The sequence below is a fragment of the Ptychodera flava genome, chromosome 14, assembly GCF_041260155.1.
Source record: "Ptychodera flava strain L36383 chromosome 14, AS_Pfla_20210202, whole genome shotgun sequence".
Taxonomy (NCBI): domain Eukaryota; kingdom Metazoa; phylum Hemichordata; class Enteropneusta; family Ptychoderidae; genus Ptychodera; species Ptychodera flava.
Window position 1 is genome coordinate 33541100 of NC_091941.1, and position 24166 is coordinate 33565265.

General features: G+C 38.1%; 1 protein-coding gene and 1 long non-coding RNA gene across 2 annotated transcripts; both read left to right on the top strand.

Moving 5' to 3' along the window:
- Nucleotides 1-7091: 7091 nt before the first annotated feature.
- Nucleotides 7092-8202, top strand: LOC139150697 (uncharacterized). The gene is made up of 2 exons (XR_011556262.1): nt 7092-7305; nt 7529-8202. It is a non-coding gene; the product is annotated as an uncharacterized lncRNA (long non-coding RNA).
- Nucleotides 8203-14690: 6488 nt separating this feature from the next.
- On the top strand, nt 14691-20749 carry LOC139148827 (testis-specific serine/threonine-protein kinase 6-like). The gene is made up of 6 exons (XM_070720258.1): nt 14691-14739; nt 15244-15397; nt 15630-15759; nt 16037-16150; nt 16344-16685; nt 20600-20749. Exons 1-6 carry the CDS (start codon nt 14691-14693, stop codon nt 20747-20749), a joined length of 939 nt encoding a protein of 312 aa, XP_070576359.1.
- Nucleotides 20750-24166: the final 3417 nt, after the last annotated feature.

Below are 24166 nucleotides of genomic sequence, written 5' to 3' on the forward strand. Positions count from 1 at the left end.
ATAATAATTGACCACACCACGAAATCATTAAATATTAAAAAGGAAGCCTTATTACGCAAATTCTATTCTCAATGATGGAATTAGATCTTGTGTTACACATCTCTTCTTACAGAATTTCACTGAACTTTGATACTCTGGACAGCGGTTGCCAATACGATGCTAAAACACCTTCCCTTATGTCTGCGTACAACGTTTTGCAAACGAAAACACAACATTGTGGTGTTCATAAGAATTAATACTATTAAATTTCATTTATATAATGGCTTGTCCTGATTGATCGACATGCCATATGCATTTTGCAGCAGTAAATAAAACGTTGTTTCCCTGACATTAACTCACCTTCTGGTGTCAAAGTTCGCCATACATTGATTTGAATGGTGGAGAAGAGAATTCGGGATGCCATGGAAACTATGAATAAAGCGATCTGGAAAAGTATTGACAATTTCATATAGCTTTTTTGAATTATGTACGGATTACGTTTTTTATTATAAGATTGTTGATACACTTCCCGCCATATTTTCTCATGAAAGAATTAGTAACCTTATCTTTAAACAATGTCATCAGAATAGAACATAAGAAAAAAAGGCCTTAACTAGCAACGTGGCAGCTCATTGTTAAATATCAGAGCGATCACTGAAAATTTGCGACATGGCCATTGATAAACCATTGACGGTAGAGGGCCACTGTCTAGGAAATTATCAAGGAGATAGAATTCCTCTTTGCGCCCGACCAGTTACAAACCTATTACCGTTACGGAAATATTTCCATTGCGATGCAAAAAACCCCCCAAAACCAAAAAACAAAACAAAAACAAAACAAACAAACAAACAAACAAACCAAAAAACAACCCCCACCAAAAAAACCCCGCTAAACTCGTCTGTCAAACAGGTTGAGGAACGATGTTCAACAATTATCCTTACATATATTTATTATCGCTATATAAATAGTTTGTGGCATACAGACATACAGATACACAATTGTGGCGTTAAATGCATTAATGGCAACCAATATTATCCGCACACGACGTGTTGTCCAAGTAGTCTAGTGAGAAAGAGTTCAAAATAGACGAAGAGCGCAGCAAAAAATATACGTTTTTAAATGTCTCCTTGACATAACCTACATTGATATTTGGAAGGCTTAGAAGAGAAGCAAGTCGGAGGTCATGAAGATTATGACGAAAGCGATTTGACACAGTGTTGAAATTTGCACTTATTTGAATTTTGTTTTTGGGGGATGACTTTTGTATAATAAGATTGTTCCTGCACTTGTCGCTACATTTTGTCATGAAAGCAACAGTTTCCTTCCTCTCTCTGTGTGCTCATTGTCGTAAAACAATCGATCTCTTAGGTACCATTGTCAGAAACAACGAACACATGGCAACATTGGGCCGACATCTCGCGAGATTGAGCGTGGTTGTAAACTTTTGGCAAACCGGCGTTCGATACGTTTCGTCAGAAGTTCCAAAGAATTTGACCAATCACCTTACGTCGCTCTGAAAAGTTCCATTCTTTGTTGTCAACGTAGAACACAAACATTACCAGGACAACAATGTACAAACACTTGTCAGTGGCTGAGTCTCCCTCAACTTATTTCAACACGTGTTATACGACTTGTTAGTCCAAAGCAATGGTTTCCAGCAAAGAGCGACTTCGTAGCGTTGCACACAACTGCAGACGGGCCGCCGAGAATATTTTTGGCGTACTTTTGTGTTTATCAGCGACTCGATGTGAAGACCCTCGTGAAACACGAAAGGTAACAAATCCTGTTTCTATCTTGTAAAAATCCATTTCATATTTTCGATATTGTGACATTGTGGACAAAGTATTTACTGATAAATACGCACCAAAGTTCATGCATTCGTGCTGTACGATCGTATAATTTTTCATTTTTCATTTAGTTCAGTGGTGAACTGGGAAGGAAGCAGTGAAAAATCCAAAGTCCACGAAGACATGGCATCAAACTTGGTACAAGTTCCTTGAATACATCGACAAGGTGTAAGAAACGTAAGTGAAGAAAAAGTATTATATAATTAGTTTTATGATTGTAACGCAACGTACTAAGTTTCAGTGCAGGTATAACAATTTTCTCATACTGTCAAGGTCTACCCCTATAATTCTAGGTAACTTTGTAAAATATTTAATCTACACATCGAGGAATTTAAAAAAGGACATTTTTCATAGAGTTCACACAGGTTCCTTCACTTATTCTGTCCAAAATAGTTCCTTCACCGATGACTGTTGTGAACACTCGATTACGCTCAAAGAAGACTGCAAACAGGGATAAATCCATCGTGTCGTCAAAAGATGTCTTCTTTGAAGCCGAATTCCCGTCTCTTAAAGGTAAATATTCAATACCAAGCCGTTTCCCTAACTCAGGTGCCATCTTAAAAGCAAAGAAAGAAAACTATCTGTGGTGATGTGTATGTACCCGAAGACAACGTCACGATAAATTGTTGATAAATTCCACTGCAATACAACGCAAAGTACTATCATGCAAAGAAAGTATCGTATAGATATTCAAACAGGCCTGATTCGTGATGACGCCAGAATTAAGGTAGTCGATGCAAATGTGATCAAACCGCGGTGTTGGTTTCTCTAAGGTTAAAGGCATATCGATTCAATATCTAAATTTAATCATAGAGAAAGCAACACCACCATTCGATCACATTTGCATCGAGTTTGGCTCATGAATACTTTTCAAGTAACCATCGCTTCAAATAACTACACAGTAGTAGGTTCCCTATAAAACGATAAAGTAGATAAAGGTATGATGATACGTAACTTTCTAATATTCAGTGCTCCTATTTTATTTACAGGCTTGCCGATAATCGACAAGAAAACCCTTGATGGTTATAAGGTGATCAAGGATACCGGCTACTTGAAACGTCACAGTTCCAACCCGGATGATAACTCGTTTGCAGTCAGCGTATTGAGGGCGCCGTGATGGCTGCCTGCAGAGTCGCACGGCTCGTGATTTTTATTGCTTTTTTAACGGGCTTCTGTATTGTTCCTGTTTTAATCCTCTGTCATCACCCTGGTGAAGTAACTGCCGAGTTGGCTGAACACAATTTCGAACAGTTTTCAAGAGATTTTCACCAGTTTCCGTGCTTTGGACTTTTATTCTTGGATCGCTCTGTTTCAATTTCCAAGATGGCGCCTCAGAGACAGTACAATAGAGAAGAATTGCTATCCCTGCGGTATGTTGTTCCACCAAGTCAACAATTTACTGCAGCCAGGACGGCTATTAATCGACTAAGACGATTTACTAATAGAAGAAGAATGAGAGGGAAAAGATCAGGAAGAAGTCGTAATAAGATCAGTGTTGTGATGAACATTTTCCCGCGTCACCAAAATTACGTATTCAGAGAATGTTCACCCATTGCTGCAAATCCATCGAATCTGGTGCAGGTGAAGAGAATTTCAAAGTTTTCTTCCAAACGCCCATTGTCTTGTATACTGTGGAATGCTCGTTCTGTTGATAAGAAGCTTCCCGTTGTTGCAGATTTTATCCTCCAAAACAACACTGATGTTTTCATAGTTACAGAAACTTGGTTTAGCGCAGTTGACAACACTGTAAAAGCTCGGTTTTCCTCAACACTTGACGGATATAATATCTATCAAATACCAAGAGCTCGTCGTAAAGGAGGTGGTACAGCGATCATTGTGAAGTCGAATCTCAAAGTTATCCTGAATAAGACTCCTGCTTTTAAAACATTCGAAGTGCTTGACGCAAATGTAAGTCTACCATCAGTAATGGTTCATCTTGTTGTCGTCTATCGTCCTCCATGTTCTAGCTGCAAATCAACAATGTCAGATTTCCTCACTGAATTTTCATCGTTTATGGAAGGTGTCATCCACGCCAAAGGTTATCTGATCATAGCTGGAGATTTCAATATCCATGTTGACAATTCTGTTGATCATGATGTTAGGAATTTATCGGTCTCCTCAATTCTTTCGGATTGAAACAGAATGTCTGTTTTCCAACACATAGCAGAGGCCATACCCTGGATCTTGTTATCACTAGAGATTCCGATACATATATTTCCTGTGTATCTAACGACTGGCATCTACCTTCCGATCATTCATCTCTACACTTTGACATAATGGTGAACAAACCTCCGGCATCAATAGTCAAGCGTAATTTAAGGCCACTCAACACTGTGAATATTACGACACTTCAAGAGGAACTTTCAGTTTATTTTAGATTTACCATCGAATGATACTAGTGCCAGTTTCCTTGCGTCCAATTACGACACTCTCCTTAGATCTGTCATCAACAAACTTGCTCCCCAGGTACTAAAATTCGCTATGATAAGCATCGAGCCCCGTGGTATACAGTTCAACTAATGGAAGAAAGAAAACAACTTCGTCGATTGGAAAGACACTGGAAAACAACAGGACTTGTTATACATTGGGAAATTTTCAAAGCGACTCGTTGTGATTATGTAAAGTTGTTGAAAGAAGCGCATGCTGCATACCACCGTAATCGAATTGAGAGTGCTGATCAACGGTCCTTTTTAATATCATTGACAGCATCATCGGGAGTAAGAACGCCACAACAGGAATTTTTCCGGACTCTGAACTGTCCAATTTACCAGATGCTTTTGCTAACTTTTTTCGTTCCAAAATTGAAAAACTACGTTCACATTTACCCGGTGTTAGTTCATTTGATTGCCAAAGTGTAAATCATTCATTCTCACTTTTCTCTCCAGTTACAATCGAGTCGGTGTCAAAGCTCATTAACACCATGCCAACAAAGACTTCTATGATGGATCCAATTCCTGCCACATTCTTAAAGCAGTGTTGTGACCAGGTGGCACCAGCTGTTTGTCAAATTGTAACAAGTCTTTACTCTCTGGTGAATTTCCAGGTTCCTGTAAACATGCTATTGTTCGTCCATTACTCAAAAAGGCAAATCTGGACCCAAATATTCTCAGTAATTATCGCCCTGTGTCAAATTTAACCTTTCTGTCAAAACTAATTGAGCGCGTCGTTTCCACTCAATTGAACGCATACCTACATAATAACAATTTGTTCGCCAAGTGTCAGTCTGCCTATAGGGCGGGTTACAGCACAGAAATGCCCTCATTAGAGTGCAGAATGACATACTTCGCTCTTTAGATAAACGTAAAGATGTAATTTTGATTTTACTCGACCTTTCTTCTGCTTTCGATACGATTGACCATGCCATTCTGTTACACAGGCTGCGTCATCGGTTTGGCATCACAGGTGTTGTTTTTGACTGGTTCAATTCTTACATTACGGGCGTACACAGTCTGTTTGCGTCAAGTCAATCCTGTCGGAAGAACAGTCGTTGTTTTGTGGTGTTCCTCAGGGTTCTGTCCTTGGACCAATTCTCTTTAGTCTCTATGTGGCACCCCTGGAGGACATTATTAACAAATATGATTTAGATTACATGATGTATGCTGACGACACCCAATCCTATATTACATGCGACGGTAACCAGGTTCCCATTGCCACGATCGAGTCGTGTTTAGACGAGATTCGGGGATGGATGAGGGTCAATATGCTTGCACTCAATGACGGTAAGACAGAGGTTGTGCATTTTTCCTCAAAATTTGGGATTGAGGGAACTGTCCCTCGTTGTAATTTTCGGATTGGTGATGTCAGTGTATATCCATCTGAATCAGTTCGCAATCTAGGTGTTACAATGGACTCTGCCTGCACCATGTCAGACCATGTTACAAATATTTGTAGATCAGCATCACATGCGATTTGGAGGTTAGGAAAGATTCGTGATCTTCTCGACCAACGTACCACGGAGAAACTTGTTCATGCCTTTATTACATCACGTTTGGATTACTGCAACAGTCTTCTTTTTGGTCTTCCGAATTTTGAAATACGTAAACTCCAGGCTATTCAAAATTCAGCCGCCCGGCTTGTTAGCAGAAAGAAGAAAAGGGACCACATAACACCAGTACTACAAAATTTACATTGGCTTCCAGTCCAGAAACGAATTGATTTTAAAATTCTTTGTTTCACTTACAAAATTCTTACAGGCCAAGCCCCCGACTATCTAGAAGAAATGCTAACAGTACGTCATACTGGTCGTACACTTAGGTCCCAGTCTAGTGGTGCGATCATTTTGCATCAGCCTGTTTGCAACACGGCTTTTTATGGCAATAGAGCCTTTTCTGTATGTGCTCCCCATTTGTGGAATGCTTTACCATTTGAGATAAGGCTTGCTAATTCTTTTAACAATTTTAGAAGTCAGTTAAAAACTTATCTTTTAGATCATTTTATTCCTAGACCTTTTTAAAATTTTACCTCTTTGCATTTTATTGGTGTTTTCTCGTAATTTTATTTATAATTTACCTCAGCTCTTTTTTAGTGTTGTGTAAAGCGCATTGAGATTTTTAAAATGTAATGCGCTCTATAAGAAATAAATATTATTATTATTATTATTGGATCGTGGATCTCTGGAACGTGAGGCCAAGATTCTAAGGTAAAGACCTGGGGTAAAGAGTCCATATATCGGAAGATGCCACAGCCTCCTCGCATGGCGGGATTATTATGTTATGACGAAACAAACATCATATCATGTTGAATAATATTTCAGTATCGTTTCACATTAAATGTCTTAATCGGTTAAATTGTGCCATACTCTTACGAATGAGTAAATTTTCTTCAAATTTGAACAGGTGAAAGACTAGAAACTACAGAAACGAATTTAACACACGACGATTTGCCAACTGATATGCTGTAAATGTGCATCTCAATTTCTATTAACAGGAAATGTTCAGGCCATGAAAATCTTCCGTCTCTACACGGAGTGACACGCGTCGACGACGGCGAATATGGACTGGTCTACGTTATTCCGTACGGAGATGATATGGAAACCCTGAGTTCAAGTGGTGTACTGGTGAGAATAATTCTTAATTTGCATACACTATTGGATATTTTCATATTTATCTTTCCTGAAGTACAATACTTCTTAGAGACATTCTCAAACTTTATCATATCCAAAGCGACAAAAATAGTGGAGTCGGCAACCTTCGTTGCCCTGGCTATTTAGGATCTTATAAACGCATTTTGTAATGTTGCAAACCATTCGTGCATTTTAGGAGACATTCTCATTTCGGGAGAGGGTTTATCTAGCTCTTCAACTGCGCTGTAGCGTATGTACACCAGAATGGAATTATTCACCAGACCATCTGTCCAAGCAATATCACATCGTCGTAAACCACGTGCCTCTTTACGGCAAACAGCTCAGCGCTACCCGATTTTTGCGTAGGTCAGCGGAGCGGAAATTATTGCTCTGGCTCGCGAGAATGGCAATATCATTGTAAGTATTGATTTTGCTTTTTAGAAAATTTAGAAGAATTCAATATGTTTGTGCCTATTTCAGAAGTGAGCAGTTCTATTCATTGATACTATTTTAGTTAAAATGCGCATAACAAAAAGAAAACGAACTGTACATATTAGAACACGGCTTTTGGTATCGAATAAAGATCTCCATCATTTGTACAATGTTTTTAAATTCTTGATTTCGAATTCACTTTTTTCAGATTAACAAGAACACCCTTAGACTCACTCTGATCGGTTTTGGAAACGCCTTCCACGTCGATGACGCAGCGAAACCTCGCGGACATGGAGTCTATCATTACATGGCCCCTGAGACTGTCCTGGATAACGGCACAGCATCCTTCAAAGCGGACGTCTGGAGCCTTGGTATGGTTCTCGCTCTTCTGTTTACCGGTCTCCAACCATATCATGAGTACGAACCAGCAAATATTGCCAAATTCCAAGAAATGCACGCAGATAACCAAAGCCGACCAAGGTACGCTCAGACAAGATCAGACAACGTAGAAATGAAACACTACATTGGACAAGGAAAGGCGATGGAACAAGTTGGAACTCTGATAAATTTGGCTGCGTGCACAACACCAGAACTGAGGTTCTCACATTCCTGGCTGCTGGGAGTGCGGGATCGAGAGTGTAGGATAATCGATCCCACACTCTCAGAAACCGTCCCACACTCTGCAGTAAATATTACATGACCTCTGATTGGATGATAAGCAGTCTATTTTGTTCCACGCGCAAAATGTTATCCAATGGCACGACGAGTAACACACGGACTAGAACTACAAAGTAAGCAGGTCACAGTACAGCGGCAGACGACAGAGTTGTCACGATTTTTGATAATATTGTACGTGTCCAATATGAATTTAACGCATTTTGTGGTCATATACATGTGAAAAAGAATCTCACACACCAAGGACCTGGGATCAGATTTCTCACACTCGTTGGGGATATTTTGTCTCACACTCGCCTGCGGCTCGTGTGAGACAAAATATCCCCAACTCGTGTGAGAAATCTGATCCCAGGTCCTTGGGGGTGTGAGATTCTATTACTCTCCGCCCAGCAACTCTTGGGGGCATTCGCCATGCTGTTGACGGAGGAGACATAATTATCCTGATACAATGAAAGACAGACTCAACGATTCTCAGTGTAATTCAGTCCCTTAACATGGTAATTTTAAGTGCGTTTCCCTGCATATTAAAACTTTTTTTTGTTCTCCTATTAGGTCTTCATGTTTCTTTGTCCGTATTGGGGGCATCCATAAGGATTTGGTTTGCCTTTCTCTTTTTCCACTAACATGAATATTTATGGAGCTTAAATATTATTTTCAATTATGTCTCCGCACGCTCTTTGCTCCACCCCTACGCCACCCCATCCACCTACCTGGGTGTTGTTTTCAAAATACATTTAATTTATTTGAGCACTGTGGTCATAGACAAGTTGAGAAAGAAACATCAGGAAGAAGTGATGGGGAACCCACAAAAGAAAGAAATAAAATATTTGAAGAAAGAATTTAAACAGTATATGAAAGGAATAATGCATTGGAGAGGTATATTCCTTACACCGTTAAAAGAAAATGCAAGGTTGATCAGAGTAATGACACTGTCACATTCATGCATTTTGATGAAAAATAGAAAAAGGCTTAAGTTGCTCGCAGTGTCGTACAATGGTTCGCAACAAAGTCTCAAATATACACCATCATCTAAGGGATATTTAGAGTGGATGCATTATTACTTGAACCTGCAGATAATTTTGTACATTTTTTGATGCGTGGAAACACTCCACATATCGACACAATATATATTCGATAAACACTGACAGGTAACGTTATTGAAGGATAAGGACTGTCTAGCGGGACCGGAAGTTTTCAACTTTTCATCTAACTTTTTATGGCCCAAAGAAAATTATGCCAAATGTTTTAGATTGCCCCTTAGAACACGATTGGAACTAATTTGGGATAGTTGGATGGTGAATTAATGTCGATTTAATCTACAAATGTAATCTCATCTGCTTTTCTTTTTCAATTACACTCTTGTTGTTATGAGTAATTTGCAATATTGCAACAGTCAACTATAGGGCACCTAACACTTTTGAGAAATTTGAAAAAAATTGAAGATCCAATTATCCCAAATTAGATTGCCAAATGTTTTAGATTGTTTTCACAGCCCCAAAACAAATACACGTAAATACATTCTCATCCCATATGTGCGGACATGTAACGACAATCACAACAAAAACACCAAATATACACAGTCTGATACAGCCCATTTATCGACATGACAGATCCCAAGTAAGCACTGACATACAATTGGATCTTATTGAGAACAACATGGTTCTCCCTACACTTACATTTGCCATTTAGTAGCCTTGACGTTTTCTATTTGAAAATTCGTTCAAATGATGGCCGCCATATTTTGTCATGAAAGAAGCAGTATCCTTCTCTTCTCTGTGAACAATCGATCACATCGTGGTTCTTGTTGAAAACCGTTCTTGCGATTTCTCAGAAAACATGCAAAAATAATTCAAAGTAAATTTCTCTAACAGTTGCATATTTTGAACACAAGGATCTACTACCTTAACAAGTCCACTTTGGTTCACAGGTTAGAGCGATGATTCGAATCACTTCATTCATAGACAGACTGGCATTATATTCCATTTATCTAGGGACTCCTTCCGTCTGTGTCGGCTAACGGCTTCTTTAGTATTGTATTAGATTGCCATGGTACAGAAATCGTTTTCAGTCGGCAACTTTTATAATGAACCTGCTTTAATACATCAAAATTTTCAATCAAAGTGATAAAATGTGTTTATCTATGACATTCCCCGCGATTCCCGTATACTGGGAAGTTGTCCCTTGAATTTTTGGTGACTTTGAAGGCCGGGGGTTGTATACGAAGTGTAGTATACGTGTGTATTTAGTTTGGCGGTTCTCTCGCCTTTCGTCATCATTTCTTTTCAGAAACAATCTTTTATGAAGTTCTTTCACGATGATGCCCAACATTACATTGTGAGTTTACTCTCAATACAGAGGTTTTATTTTTTTTCCTGGACGGATATACATAATTTGACAGTTTTCGTTCTTGAAATTTTGTCTCGAGAGTATTCCTGTGTTACTTTTTGTTTGAGAGGAAGGAAAAAATAAACCTTTGAACAGTGTTTTGTTCATAAAATTGCGGACGCTCTCACGACCAGTTAGTAAGCACCGCATTACCCATACATATGTCCTATATTATTCGTGTTTTCCACACTGGGTCATACATGATCAGACATGACTCTTTGAGTTTGCAGTTCTGGGTAACTAAATAGCGCCCCCATCGTTGCTTAGCAAAAATTGTTCTTCTTATCATGTTCGCCATAAACAAGAGCAAGCTGGTTCCAAACATGGCGGCGCAAATGCGGATGGATGACACAGCGAATGCGATTGCATCTTTCAACTTCATACAGATGTCAATTTTTACATATATGATCGTACTGTACCAAGGAAAGGAAGTCTTTTGCAGAAGGTATATTCTCCGTATTGCTGGTTTAATGCATGAACATCAAAGTACAACGCTATTAGAAATAAAAAAACAACCTCGAGCTCCATAAAGGGTCAAATATACTTTAAAAATACTCATGGGCTCATTAACAAAACCATGTGTTACCCTCATCGCCATACATCATGACAAGGGATTTATATTAAATGCACTGAGACAAAAATCCTCGCGTATTGTGCAAAATATCAGAAAACAATGTAAATAAACAGATGTTTACTCTTTTAGATCAGATTAATATTATATATGAACACCAATATGGTTTTCGAAAAAAAAATGTAGCACAAAATTGTCATTAATTAACTTATCCAAGTACCCAGTGGAATAAATGGACAGATTGTACCATCACAATAGGTTTATTTAAAGCTTTTGAAACTTTTGAGGCTTACCTCTCAACTACTTGTCTTCCGTGAGTCACTTTGTCAGCATCAATGGTGTACAAACTCATAAACATTTCGTTTCTTGTTTATATCAATCACTTCCTTATTGATCTGAATTTTTCCACTTCACACTCAACGCTGACTTTTCACATTTATCTCACACAGTACAAAATAGTAGCAAAAATGCACTCGGATGTTTTTTTCAGCAATTTAACAGAGCAGATCGATTGTTGTGATGCTTACAAATTGATTCTAAAATAAAAAACCCCGAATCATACAATTACAAAAATCAGTAGAACAAAATGTGTATGTAATGGGTCACTCCGAGTGAAGGAGGAAATATTACACAAGACATTAGACATATTTTTTGGTAATTTGTCCTGGAAGCATCTTATTGCTCTGCGGCGAATAAAAATTATTACTTTCGTAAAGTTCAGGACGACGGTAGAATGATATAAAACATTAGGTTGGGTGTGCAAAAATGAGTGTTTTTGTGTCATTAAAAAACCTCGGCCCTTCACGAAAGTTATGGACCCCGCAAAACAATTTAACTCACGCCAGCATTCAAGACATTGCTCGATCACGTGGCACAGAGCGGGCAGCTCTGCGGCATTGATGAATGTAATTTGCATATAGTAGCCGTACCAGTCAGTTCATCTCCACGAATTATTCATGTCCTCAGACATCCCAAATGCCGAATTTACCGTCTTAGAAAGGAATTTTGTGTATTTTCGTTTCTGGCTTTCCTGAGTAGAACTAAACTTGTATCAACGACCTACACGAACGATGGACTTTCTTGGGAGTATTTTATAATTTGTATCTGAAAGTTACACGGAACACGATCGTGACCTCTCCGAGTCACTGTACGAATCGGAAACATATGACTTCTCTGTCGCGTATTTTCAGTGGTGTAGAAAGAGTTTTTGGTTCATTTATGGCTATGCTCGATATAATTTACAATCTAGTTGTTAAACCTCGTCAACAGAAACTAGTTGTGCAGCGGTTCTGTCATGATGTACTGTCAGTGTTGACAAGGACTGTACTCTTCAGCAGCTTAGAAGACATGAAAACACGGTACGGGACCGTGAACAATGCAATGCATACAAACTTCAATGCGTTCGTTCGTTCGTTTGTGTTTTGATAAAACTGTGCATGTACTTTAGTGCAATCCCCAAAAACTGAGAACAAACAACAAAACTTTGACAGTAATTATTAATGACATTTCGGAGTGTTCTGTTCGTTCAGATACCAACGGATACACCTAGCTGTTAGTTCAGGTCACAGTGAAAATATGATTCATATTTTAGCATGTTAAGATACGGATTTATATAAGTACTCTCTAAAGAAAATGAGAATGGCAATACAGACATAGCTTTATTTGATAAAACAGTTCAAAGCTTATTCGTTCCCTTCATTGTCAGGTAGAAAGGAACAAAAAGTTAAGTGACATGACACCAAAAAATCTTTTTTTGCAAGAAAGACAGCGTTCCACACGATATTAACTAATATTTACTTTTCCTGTCTAAAATCCAGAAATCTATCAAATCTAGCCATTTTTGCATTGATATTTGCTCTGAAATTATTCGTGTCTTGCTAAATTATCTTTCTGTTTCTCTTGACAGGAAGTCAACCATGTCACGAGTCGACCAACATTAGAACACTTGCTCTCACCTCTGGTTTTTCAGTGTAACCTCGTCATGCTGACCCACTACAGCAGCGACATGGTCACCTTCACCAACTTTTGATGATGACTCGATCGTATAGCCTGGGCGTGTACTCTGATTGTTCCCATACAGGCGGTTGAACTCTGCTTAAAAGAGACATGTTTTCGTGTTGCTCATGTATGAAAGTCGTGATCAATATTGTTCTTGTACTCTATGTCAAGGCTTTTCCTCTTGTTCATACATTGGTCAGCAGTAAAAGTGTAACCGCTATCCTTCATCCCATTGTTAGTTTCATTTCATAGCTGTTTATTGACCTATATTCAATAACAGACACAAAAAAAGATGATTCTATCATTGTATTTTTAAAGATTATTTCATCAGTTTGTTATCTATCATTATGTGTTTTCATTTGCCTCGGAACTGACATTCTTTTGCAAAGGACGAAAAAATATAAATGTCAAATACTGGTAACATCGTTTATTGCAGTTACAGGCTCGGCCTCAGCCAGATATACTGTACAAGAAAGGTGCGTTTTAGCTGTTTATCTTCTATCTCTTAAAACACCGCTAACAAGAAAATTGTGCATTACAATGATTTAAAGCTAGCTAACACATTTCTGAAAACGTGTTTACATCACTTTGGGGTAAAATGTTACAAAAGCTTTTGGATGTTCCCCTCTTAACACGGTTTTGTTCTCATCTGCTCCTAACTTATGAAAGGGCAAGGAGTAAGTTCTTGACCCGAGAACAACTCTCGGTAATTTTTCCGAACGCTGGCCGAAATAATTCGGGTCGTTCTCGAATGACGAACAGGGCACCCAAACGCTAACATCTCGCGTGATTGAACGTGATTATAAATATTGAACTTTGAGCGAATCGATGTTCTATACGCGCCAGAAAGTACCCTGAATTTGACCAATCACCGTTCGTCGCTCTGAAAAGTTCCATTACTCGTCGTCACGTCAACGTAGAAAAAGAACACAAACATTATCAGCACAGAAATATTGTCACTGGCTGTGTAACATTCACCGTCTCCCTCAACTTATTTCAACACGTTTTATACGACTTTTAAGTCTGAAGCGATGGTTTCCGGCAAAGAGCGACTTCGTAGCGTCGCACGCAACTGCAGACAGGCCGCCGGGAATATTTTCGGCGTACTTTTGTGTTTATCAGCGACTCCATGTGAGGACCCTTGTGAAACACGAAAGGTAACTATAGTCTTGTATCTTGTGAAATCTATTTCATCGATATTGCTGTACGGTCGTATTATTTTACATGTTGCTCTGTCTCTTCCAGTCTGTTGATTCAGTCGTAAACTGCGAAGGAAGCAGTGAGAAACCCAAAATTCCACGAAGACAAGGCATCAAACTTGGTACAAGTTCCTTGAATACTTCAACAAGGAATACGAAACGTAAGTGAAGAAAACGTATAAGATGATCAGTTTTACATGTAGGTAACGCGGCTTGCTTTCTACATTTCCATATGTCTACAGACGTTTCTCATACTATCTTCTCTTCTAGATCTATTCTCGCAATTTGTGGTACATTATAAAATGTTGAAAGTGTTCCGCTTCTCAGACATGACTGTTTGCTGTCTGGACGAACTTGCTTATGATCGCCATGTATACACCCTGTGAACTTTTCGTAGGCCACATAATTTTATTCTAAAACGACATTGGTAATACGAACTAACTTATGTGTTTCCTCACCTAATCTATCTATCAGTTCCTTCGCTGACGACTGTTGTCAACTCTCGATTACACTCAAAGAAGACTGCGGACTTGGCTAAACACATGTCGTCCCAAGATGTCTTCTTGGACACTGGATTCCCGTCTCTTCAAGGTAAATAGTCGATTTGCATGTTGTTTGTATATTTACCATTACGTTAGGACTAGCTGTCAATCGCGGATGAGAAGTATGATTTGCGAGGTGTATATTTGTTTTGCATGAAGGTGTTGATGAAAGTGATTCATAAGCTTAACATTCATAACAAATTGTAGCAAAAGGAGAAATTGCTCGAACTCATATAAATGTAAGACAGAGTTGAAAGAAATTGTGGTGAAATTCCATTGTGATACAATGATCAGTAATGTCACGTAAGATACGTTTCTTATATTTATTCAAATTGTTTAGGTCTCTGACTTTTTGAGAAACCAACACCGACCCTCAATCGTATTTCTATGAGTTTGACACATGTATATCTTTTGACCATTGCTTTAAGAAACCACATGGCTATACAAACGGTACGCATGATAGAAGCAGGTTCTTGAGAAAATAATAAGTGAGATGGCAAGAGGTTGAGTCATTTGTAATTTGTTGATATTCGTTGCTCTAATTTACTCACAGGCTTGCCGATAATCAACATTAAAACCCTTGATGGTTATAAGGTGGTCAAGGATACACGCTTATTGAAACGTCACAGTTTAAGCCCGGATAATGACTTGTTTGCAGTCACAGTAATGGATCTTGGCTCACTGGCACGTGACGCAGAAATTCTAAGGTAAAGGGACCATACAATGGATGTTGCCACAGTCTCCTTGTACTACATGATTATCATATGATGTTATTTACATCTATAAACAATTCTAGTAGATCACACAATGCATAAATTGACCTCGAAATTAAAAAAAATAAAGATTACAAACTACTGGTAACGATCTAGCAAATGACAACTGGCTAGCTGATATCTATTGATCTATACGGTCAATATATTTCCTTTCAATTTATGACAGGAAAATCTCTTGCCATGAAAATTTCCCCCGGCTACATGGAGTGACATCTGTTGATGGCGATGACTACGGACTTGTGTACGATATCCCGTACGGAGATGACATGGAATCAATGAGATTAAGTGGCGAACTGGTAAGAGAAGTTAAGAAGTTGCAAACACGACAGTTAACAGTTATTCTTCCTCAAAAGTAGTTCTACGCCATGGAGATTATCCAACGTTATACTCTCTAACGCTGAGAAAAATCGTTTACTTATAAGGATTTCAAATTTCAGTGTACGATGTTAAATTATGTAGCACAACGAAAGTGTGTTTCCAGTCTACTTCTAAAGAGTTGCAGGCCGCCTTCCAGGGAATTTAAGATGTTTTTTTAATACATTTCTAATATTGCTATCGACTTATACATTTCAGGAGGAGTTCTCATTCCGGGAGAGGATTCACCTCGCTCTTCAACTGTGTGGCGCTGTAGCATATCTGCACCAGAATAGAATTATTCACCAGACCATCTGTCCAAGCAATATCATTGTAAGTTACTTTTGAGAAAGAACTTCAAAAAGATTTCGAAAACTTTTGATCTTATGAAGTCTCAAGCGCTCTCTGTCCTCCATATTATTTTAGTTTGCGTGTCATAAGACGAAGTGCATAAAATTTAATTTTGTACCAGATAAATAGCATCGTTTGTCCGACATTTTGACCCTTGAATTCGACTTTTTTGCAGATTGACAAGAACACCCTTAGACTCACTCTGATTGGTTTTGGAAACGCCTTCCACGTCGATGACGCAAGGAAATCTTGCGGACATGGAGTCCATCATTACATGGCCCCCGAGACTGTCCTGGATAACGACACATCATCCTTCAAAGCAGACGTCTGGAGCCTCGGTATGGTTCTCGCTCTTCTGTTTACCGGTCTCCAACCATATCATGAGTACGAACCAGCAAATATTGCCGAATTCCAAGAAATGCACGCAGATAACCAAAACCGACCAAGGTACGCTCAGACAAGATCAGACAACGTAGAAATGAAACATTACATTGGACAAGGAAGGGCGATGGAACAAGTTGGAACTCTGATAAATTTGGCTGTTTGCCCGACACCAGGACTGAGACTATCTACTAAGGAACTCTTAAGCGCATTTGCCATGTTGTTAACGACGCAGACATAATTATGTCGACGATGATTATATTATTATATTTCTTCTGTTGGCGAAGTTCCATGGGTGAAATGTCACCTCTAATTTTATTGATGTAGTAAAACATGTTTTCAGTAACATTTTAGCATTTTCTGTCCTGTCTTTTCTGTTTGTACCACGCGTGTGAATGATAAAATATTGTTTTCGTGCAATAGAAAACAATAAAATTTATCGAACTTTGAGGTCTTCCATGTGAGATAAACAAATCTACAGGGTTTTATTAAACTGATACGTTGCAAGAAATAATGATGGTTTGCTGACATTTAGCCCAGAACCCTATGTCAAAATGCGAACTATTTTCAGACGTAAGATGGTCCCGTTGATTTCCTGATCAACGATGTGCACCGTACGAAGATCGAATGTGTCGTTTGAACAGTACCCTATATTCCATATTTTACGTTTGTATAAGATTCCTAAAAAATGTTATGCATAAACAATGCGCGACATGTAAAACAAAGGAAGCAATACTTTCTCCAACGCCAGCATCATGGTAACACTGAACCAAAAGGCAATGTTGCACTCCAGACCACTCATTCTCTGTGGATCACAAGTCCTAAACTTTCAGCGAATCGGCGTTCGACAATAGTATGTCAGATAGTGTAATCCAAAGTTGTTTTCCCCAAACTTTTAACATAAGTTTGTAATTTGCAAGTTATGACATATTATACAACACAGCTGTTATTATCCCTTGATACAGCATACTGGTCATTGGCAACTTCCAAATACTTATTATTAGACTCTCACTAATCAATAATACGAGAACATTTTCAACTTAAGGCAAGATAAGCCTATGAATTTCCATATAAAACAGCGTTAACTTCCGATAACTTCTTCTATGAGACTTAACTTAAAACTTAGACAATATAAGAAATTTCATTGAATATTATCGTATAAATTTGCATAAAAGCCAGGAAATAATGTAATATTATACAATATAACTCATATTATCCAATTATAAAGTATAAAGGTCCTTGGAAACTTCCAAAATCTTCTAATATTATACTTTCACTAACAAATTAGCATAATATCAATAACTTAAGCCAATATAATCCTATAAATTTCCAAACCAAACCAAACCAACTTCCAACAATTTCGTATAAAATAGTCTAACTCCAAACTTAGACTAGTATATAGTCGCTGCTGTATACAGGCTATAAATCAAGCGGAAGGTAACTTCTATTACAGGAGTGTTTTAGGTCATGAACATTTCCCGTCTCTACACAGAGCGGCACACGTTGATGGACTGGCCTTTGATATCCATTAAGGAAATCAGAATGGTATCCCTGGGATTAAACAATGAACTGGTAAGTATGGGTGGATGGACTGTGGTTTTGCACATCGAAATGTTGACAATTAACCATGTTGATCGTACTCAATCAAAAGGTACAGAAAATTCCGCACGTAATGACATGTTGAAGTGTGACATCGGCGCTTGCTAGTTTGAAATTATTCAGACTTATCACACGTATCCAGGCCGCACCACAGCGTCCGATTAGTACATCTGTTGTCCTATTGCTGTACTCTCCGACAACGTACGTTCAAAAATTTGGGCCATCCGACCGCCAAAACATACTAGTTCAATCATGTCATCGCATCCCGTCCAGACGAAAACAGTAAAATTTTCCTAAGTATCATAACTGGTTTCTGTAAATTTGTGGTTCTATTTGTTTGTCAAAACTAGACATATCTTCGCCATGAACGGTTATTAACACAGCGAAATTCCTTTTCTAATTACGGGCATCTGAGCTGGCTTGAATATCTAGGTCATGCTTTCGAATGCCTTTCATACCATCCATTGTAAGCAAGCCCCTGGAAACAGTTGAATAGCAATCACTTATTACAGCTGTAATTATTCACTCAAATATTTACGTTTGAATGTATGATTTTGAAATTCCTCAGACGCCATTCCTGAAGAGCAGCTACACTTGAGCCCTTTGCCATATTTAATTGCGAGATGTTTTTCAAAAATTTTGAACCGTCTAACTAGAGTGTTCGTCCTTCACGGTCGCTTGTATTCAATTTGATTGCGCGCTTAGAATAACAAAGGTTCAACCCGTGTCTTGCTACGAACAGGCAAACCAGCCTATTTCAAGAAATTGCAACCAAGTGAGTTTTAAGTGTTGTTGATGTAAGTGTAGCATATGAAGGAATTTTTGGCAGGATAAAATTTTGGAGCGGAAAGTAAAAGCTGTTCGCAACTGCTCTCCTCTCACTATATGTAAAGCTTCCCCTCCCACCTCCAATTTTCCTTTCTCCCCTCCCACTGCCCGAAACTCACTAGTCTCCTGTATCCATCACAAAAACTCTCCAGTAATAGCTGTAATTCCCCTCTGCCCTCTTGTCCCACTGCTGTGCTTAAAACGAAAAAATCATGCCCACTGATATAAAAGAGATACCCTCTTCTCCGCCCACTTATGGAATAAAATACCCCCTGCCAATAAACCACTTGCGAACACCTTTCTTCACATACGGCTTTATAGCTGCCCATGAACTAATTATTGTCGATATGACAATATACTCTTTAGAAAATTTGATTGGACTTTGGGACAAGACAACGTAAACGTGATTGTCATTTTTAACAACTTACATTGTCTTCCTAGCCCTGACTCATTTGTTTAACAACAGCAACACAACAACATCAAGAACTACAACAACAGCAACAATACTAATAACGATGGAAAAATTAAATATTTATTGTTGTTATTTATTATTATTATTATTACATTTTTGTTGTTGTCGTTGTCGTTGTCGTTGTTGTTGTTGTTGTTGTTATAATGACTGCGAGTCAACTAAGTCAATCGGCAAATTTCGTTATTGCTGAAAATTGTTTCTTAAGTTAATGCGCGGGAAGTATCAACCAATGATAAAAGCGTAAACGACAGCATCGTGATCCCCCTGGCTATGATGCATTGCTGCGTGTTGATCGACACAATCCATCATTATTCCTCGTGTGGATTAAATAAGTGATTTGGCTTGTCTCTCGAGTCGGCACAAAAGCAACAAAGGTATACATGACCATAAAATACGAATTACGCAATAGATGATGGATTGATGTCTCTAGTAATGCTTGGCAAGCTGTTAATCAGGCACTAGCTTGACAAGCTTGACTATATTGACAATCATTCAAAAGATACCATTAGTTATCGTGAAACTATTATCACTTTGTTCATCCTTCGAAACTACACCATCTTTTATTAAGATTTTCTTTGTGTTCGATTTTTTTGTCACAAGTTGTTTTGCACGAGAGTGTCTTAAGAGGAATCTTTTTTGTAGTGGTGGTTGGTTTCCAGGCCACACCAATCATATAGTCCCGAGCTAGATTCTGTATGTCGGCAGCACACACCAAGGAAATTCTCGATAAGGTTATTGTGTATTTAATATATAATACTTCAAAAACTATTTTTCAACCTTATAAGTACGGCAAATCTGAGTAGGTGAGAAGATGCCGACCTTGCTCATTAGACGTAATATCAAGATGTATTTGATACTCGGTTAGCTTTTCCAGCGACTTTAAAAACATATACAGGTGTAGTGATAATTACAGTTGAGTTCGTCTGCGTGGGTGGGTGAAACATGTTGTACGAAAACCATGTCGTATATCACTCTTTTTTCAGCATTATGTTATCGTGTCGTTGCCAGGCCGCCGAACAAAACAAACCCGCAGTTAATAGGAAAAAAAGAATTTACAATCTGTTCGGATTTGTCAAACCCTGTCAATAATTTATGTTTATATGACGTGTGACCTATTTTAATCTTTGGCGGTTTTTATTTCTCTACACCAGGCTTTGGCAGTAATCATGGAAATGGGAGACCTGAACCGCCTTCGTCATTCACGTTTACCTTTGGAAAAGAAAACTGGGCTGACGGAGAAGGATCAAGAGGAACTCATTGAGTTCAATAACATGAACACTCCCTGCAGGCAATTTGTGTAAGCACGTTTTTGAATCTAGGTCATTAAATTGACATTGAAAACTACTAATTAGGCCTACATGTGTAAAAAATTCAAACGTTTGTAATATCGAAAGAAGCATAATTGTAGATGGAAAATTCTTTCACGAAAATGTAGGTCGAGTACCAGGTTAATTTCTGTTTATGGTGAACTGGTTTGAAACGCACCAGCTGATTGGGTTTTTCTGTAGCAATACCTACCAGCAGAGCAATCTAAATAGCCAATCAGAGGACATGTTGGCTGCCAATGAGTGTGAGTCAAAGGCCAAGCCTCCCAAATTTAAATCATATCGTCAACGAAGCAGAAGCCCAATGTTCGATGGTCATGGCCATACCTAGTAACGTCTACAAATTCGAAGGAAGTTGATGAAATTATTTAATTGGAAAAGAAAATACTCAACAAGGTACCAGGCGCTGAAGAAGAACATTATTTTGATCCGATGAGGGCTTACAAGGTTGTGTCATATTGACGTTGAACTCTTGATTGACTTCGTAATACGTTGCCGAGGTAAGACTTCCTGACTGTACCCCTCCCTCTCAGCTGGGTTGCTCATTTTAGGGTAAAGAACCCTAAAATTCTAGATTTTGGCTTGTCTATATACAAAAAAAATTTAGTACAGATAATGACGGTAAGCTCATGATTTTCACGTATCTCATGTGCCTTACACATTGAAATTATATTTTTTATATCATCTGTGAAAATGACATAAAGTCTTGATTGTGTTAAAGTTTGTCCATGCATCGGCAGTGTAGAAAGACGGACTGGAGTAGAATACACTTAACAGGTTAGACATTCGTGAAAAAACGTTCTAGAAAAGTATCAAGCATTACTGTCTTCAGTGTCAGATACCTGTAACTTTTGGAACTGTCAAATTATTTGGCATTGCTATGAAGAAATAGCTTGCAGTACACACATGAAGAAAACCAACAAAACAAATTCGCCACAGAAAGAAGTTGCAAACACCAGCAGATGAGGCACGCAAATTTTCAATCGACATCAGTCGATACAGACGTATTGTGGACTCCATTGTTTCCTCCGATTGAACGTAAAGACGTCACTGATTCAGCAGTAAAAATGTCCAGCTTGTCATAGGGTTGCTCACAAAGGCAGTAACGTTTTCAGTGCACGCTAATAAATATAAATCTAACACATAAATCTAATCTCGACGCCAGAAACTTTTGAAGAGTGGCCACAAAAGTATGTCAACAACGGGTACTGGTTTAACAACCAGGATGTTCAGTGTGTTCAACGGCAGCGGAAGATATAAAAGCTATTTTAGGATGTCTGCTAATCAGTATTCACGTCAACAACACTGAAGGTCACAATTAACCCAGAAATTTAACAACATCTTTTTCGCAAGGAACCTCATTCAACATGTGTCTTTTCCAAGCTATGAATCTGGAAATACGCTGGACCGCATCATTACAAGAGATGAAGATAGACTTGGTATCACTTTACCTGAGAGATCTTTCAGATCTTTGTTTGTTCATACTTAATACAGTCGTGTAGACAGGAGCATGAACAAAATATTGTAACATTTCGTTCTTTAAGTTTTAAAATTTTTAAGTTTTTAAATCGGTCACTGCTGATGATGTGAAAAAGTACATAATAAATTTTAAAATCACCATTAAATCATTGCGAGAATGATGGTTGCTCAAAGAATGTGTCGAGAATTATTACATATTGCATTAACCAGCATGTTAAACCGGTCTTTTTAAAATGACACTTCTCCAATATAGTTGGAAGGAAGCTATTGTTACAGTAATACCACTGTTGAAACAGCCAGGTGCTAGTACAAATCTCTCCAATTACAGACCGGTTACTATAACTGAAGCTTTTTTATCTAAACATGTTAAGCGGGTCGTCGTTGACCTATTGACAGCCCACATGCAGACAAATGCCCCGTTACCAATGTGCCAATCTGCATACAAGAAATTACGGTCTCTAGTACAGAGACTGTACTCAGCAGGGTAACTTCTGACATATTTCACTGTATGGGAAAACATCAGGAGGCACTGATGGCGTTGCTGGATCTCAGCGCTGCCTTAGACACAGTAGATCATCAAATCTTACTCAGCAATATGAAGAGTGAATTTTGATTAGACTGGTAGACTTGAATTTTATCTAAGTAATAGATCACAAAGAGTTAAGATATCCAACAGTTTGTCAAGACATTGTGATATCAAGTTTGATGTTCCAGAAGGATCTTGCGTCTGTTCGGTTCTGTGTAGAGTCTATTCATGTACATATGAATCGTTCATCATCATATACACAAACATTTCTTATACAATCATGCTATGCAGACGGTACACAGCTGTTGAAAGTGTTTTCATCTAGAGCTGGTGATCAAACAAAGTACATGAATGCGTAGAAAAATTTGTTTGTGATATTCAAAACCGGTTTGTTGGAACGTTGTTACTACATAATGATAACAAAACAGAAGTTGTGATTTTGGGTACCAAACAACAGCTCGCCAAAGCAATGTATACCATGTTTATATCGGTAATGACTGCATCAAAATTGTTGACAAGGTTCGTAACCGATGGACTTATCTTGACTAAGGCTTGACGATGGAACACCATGTCAACCAGACATGTAAAAAAGTCAATCACAATTTGAATAATCTGCGACGAATTTGTCAATATTTGAACCAAGACACCACTGAAATTTGTAATCACGGTCTCATTAGCTGTTATCCTTTAAATATGCTAATTCAATCTTATATGTACGGTAGAATTAGTTTTTTAATAAATCACAACGCTTTAAGAATGATGCGGCGAGAGTGGTGATGCTCCGGAGAAAGTATGATGGCGTGACTGACTCACTGATTCAACTACACTAGCTTCGATTAAAAGAGTATAACAGAAATTCAACTTTTCAAAACCAAATTATAATATTCTTTCGAAACGATTTTTTCAACTCCACAGATTAGCTTGTATTGAATTGCTCTTTACATTTTAAACTTTTTATGAGCTTTTGTCTTTAACACGATTGGAACTAATTTGGGATAATTGGATGGTGAAGTAAGATCGTTTTAACCTGCAAGTGTAAGCTCATCTGCTTTTCATTTTAAGTTACACACTTGTTTTTATGAGTAATTTGTAATATTGCAACATTCAGATATATGGCACCTAACACTTTTGAGGAATTTGAAAAATATGAAGATTCATTTATCCCAAATTATTTCCAATCGTGTTAATCTTATTTTAAATTGCATTCCTTTTGAATTCTTATTCATTGTATGTTTAATGTTTACTTGTTCTGGGGCGCTTTTGAATATTTTATTGTAAAAAAAGCAATACAGTATTAAATTAAATAAATAAATATAGTATTATATTAAATTAAAAATTAAACATAAAATTCGCTTAAAACCTTGAAAAGGCGACTTATTCCATATAGC

Excerpts from the sequence above, each read along its gene's own strand:
- LOC139148827 (XM_070720258.1), top strand. The coding sequence starts at position 14,691 with ATGTCGTCCCAAGATGTCTTCTTGGACACTGGATTCCCGTCTCTTCAA. Across the intron at positions 15,760-16,036 it reads TGAGATTAAGTGGCGAACTG|GAGGAGTTCTCATTCCGGGA; the intron begins GTAAGAGAAGTT and ends TATACATTTCAG. Across the intron at positions 16,151-16,343 it reads TCTGTCCAAGCAATATCATT|ATTGACAAGAACACCCTTAG; the intron begins GTAAGTTACTTT and ends ACTTTTTTGCAG.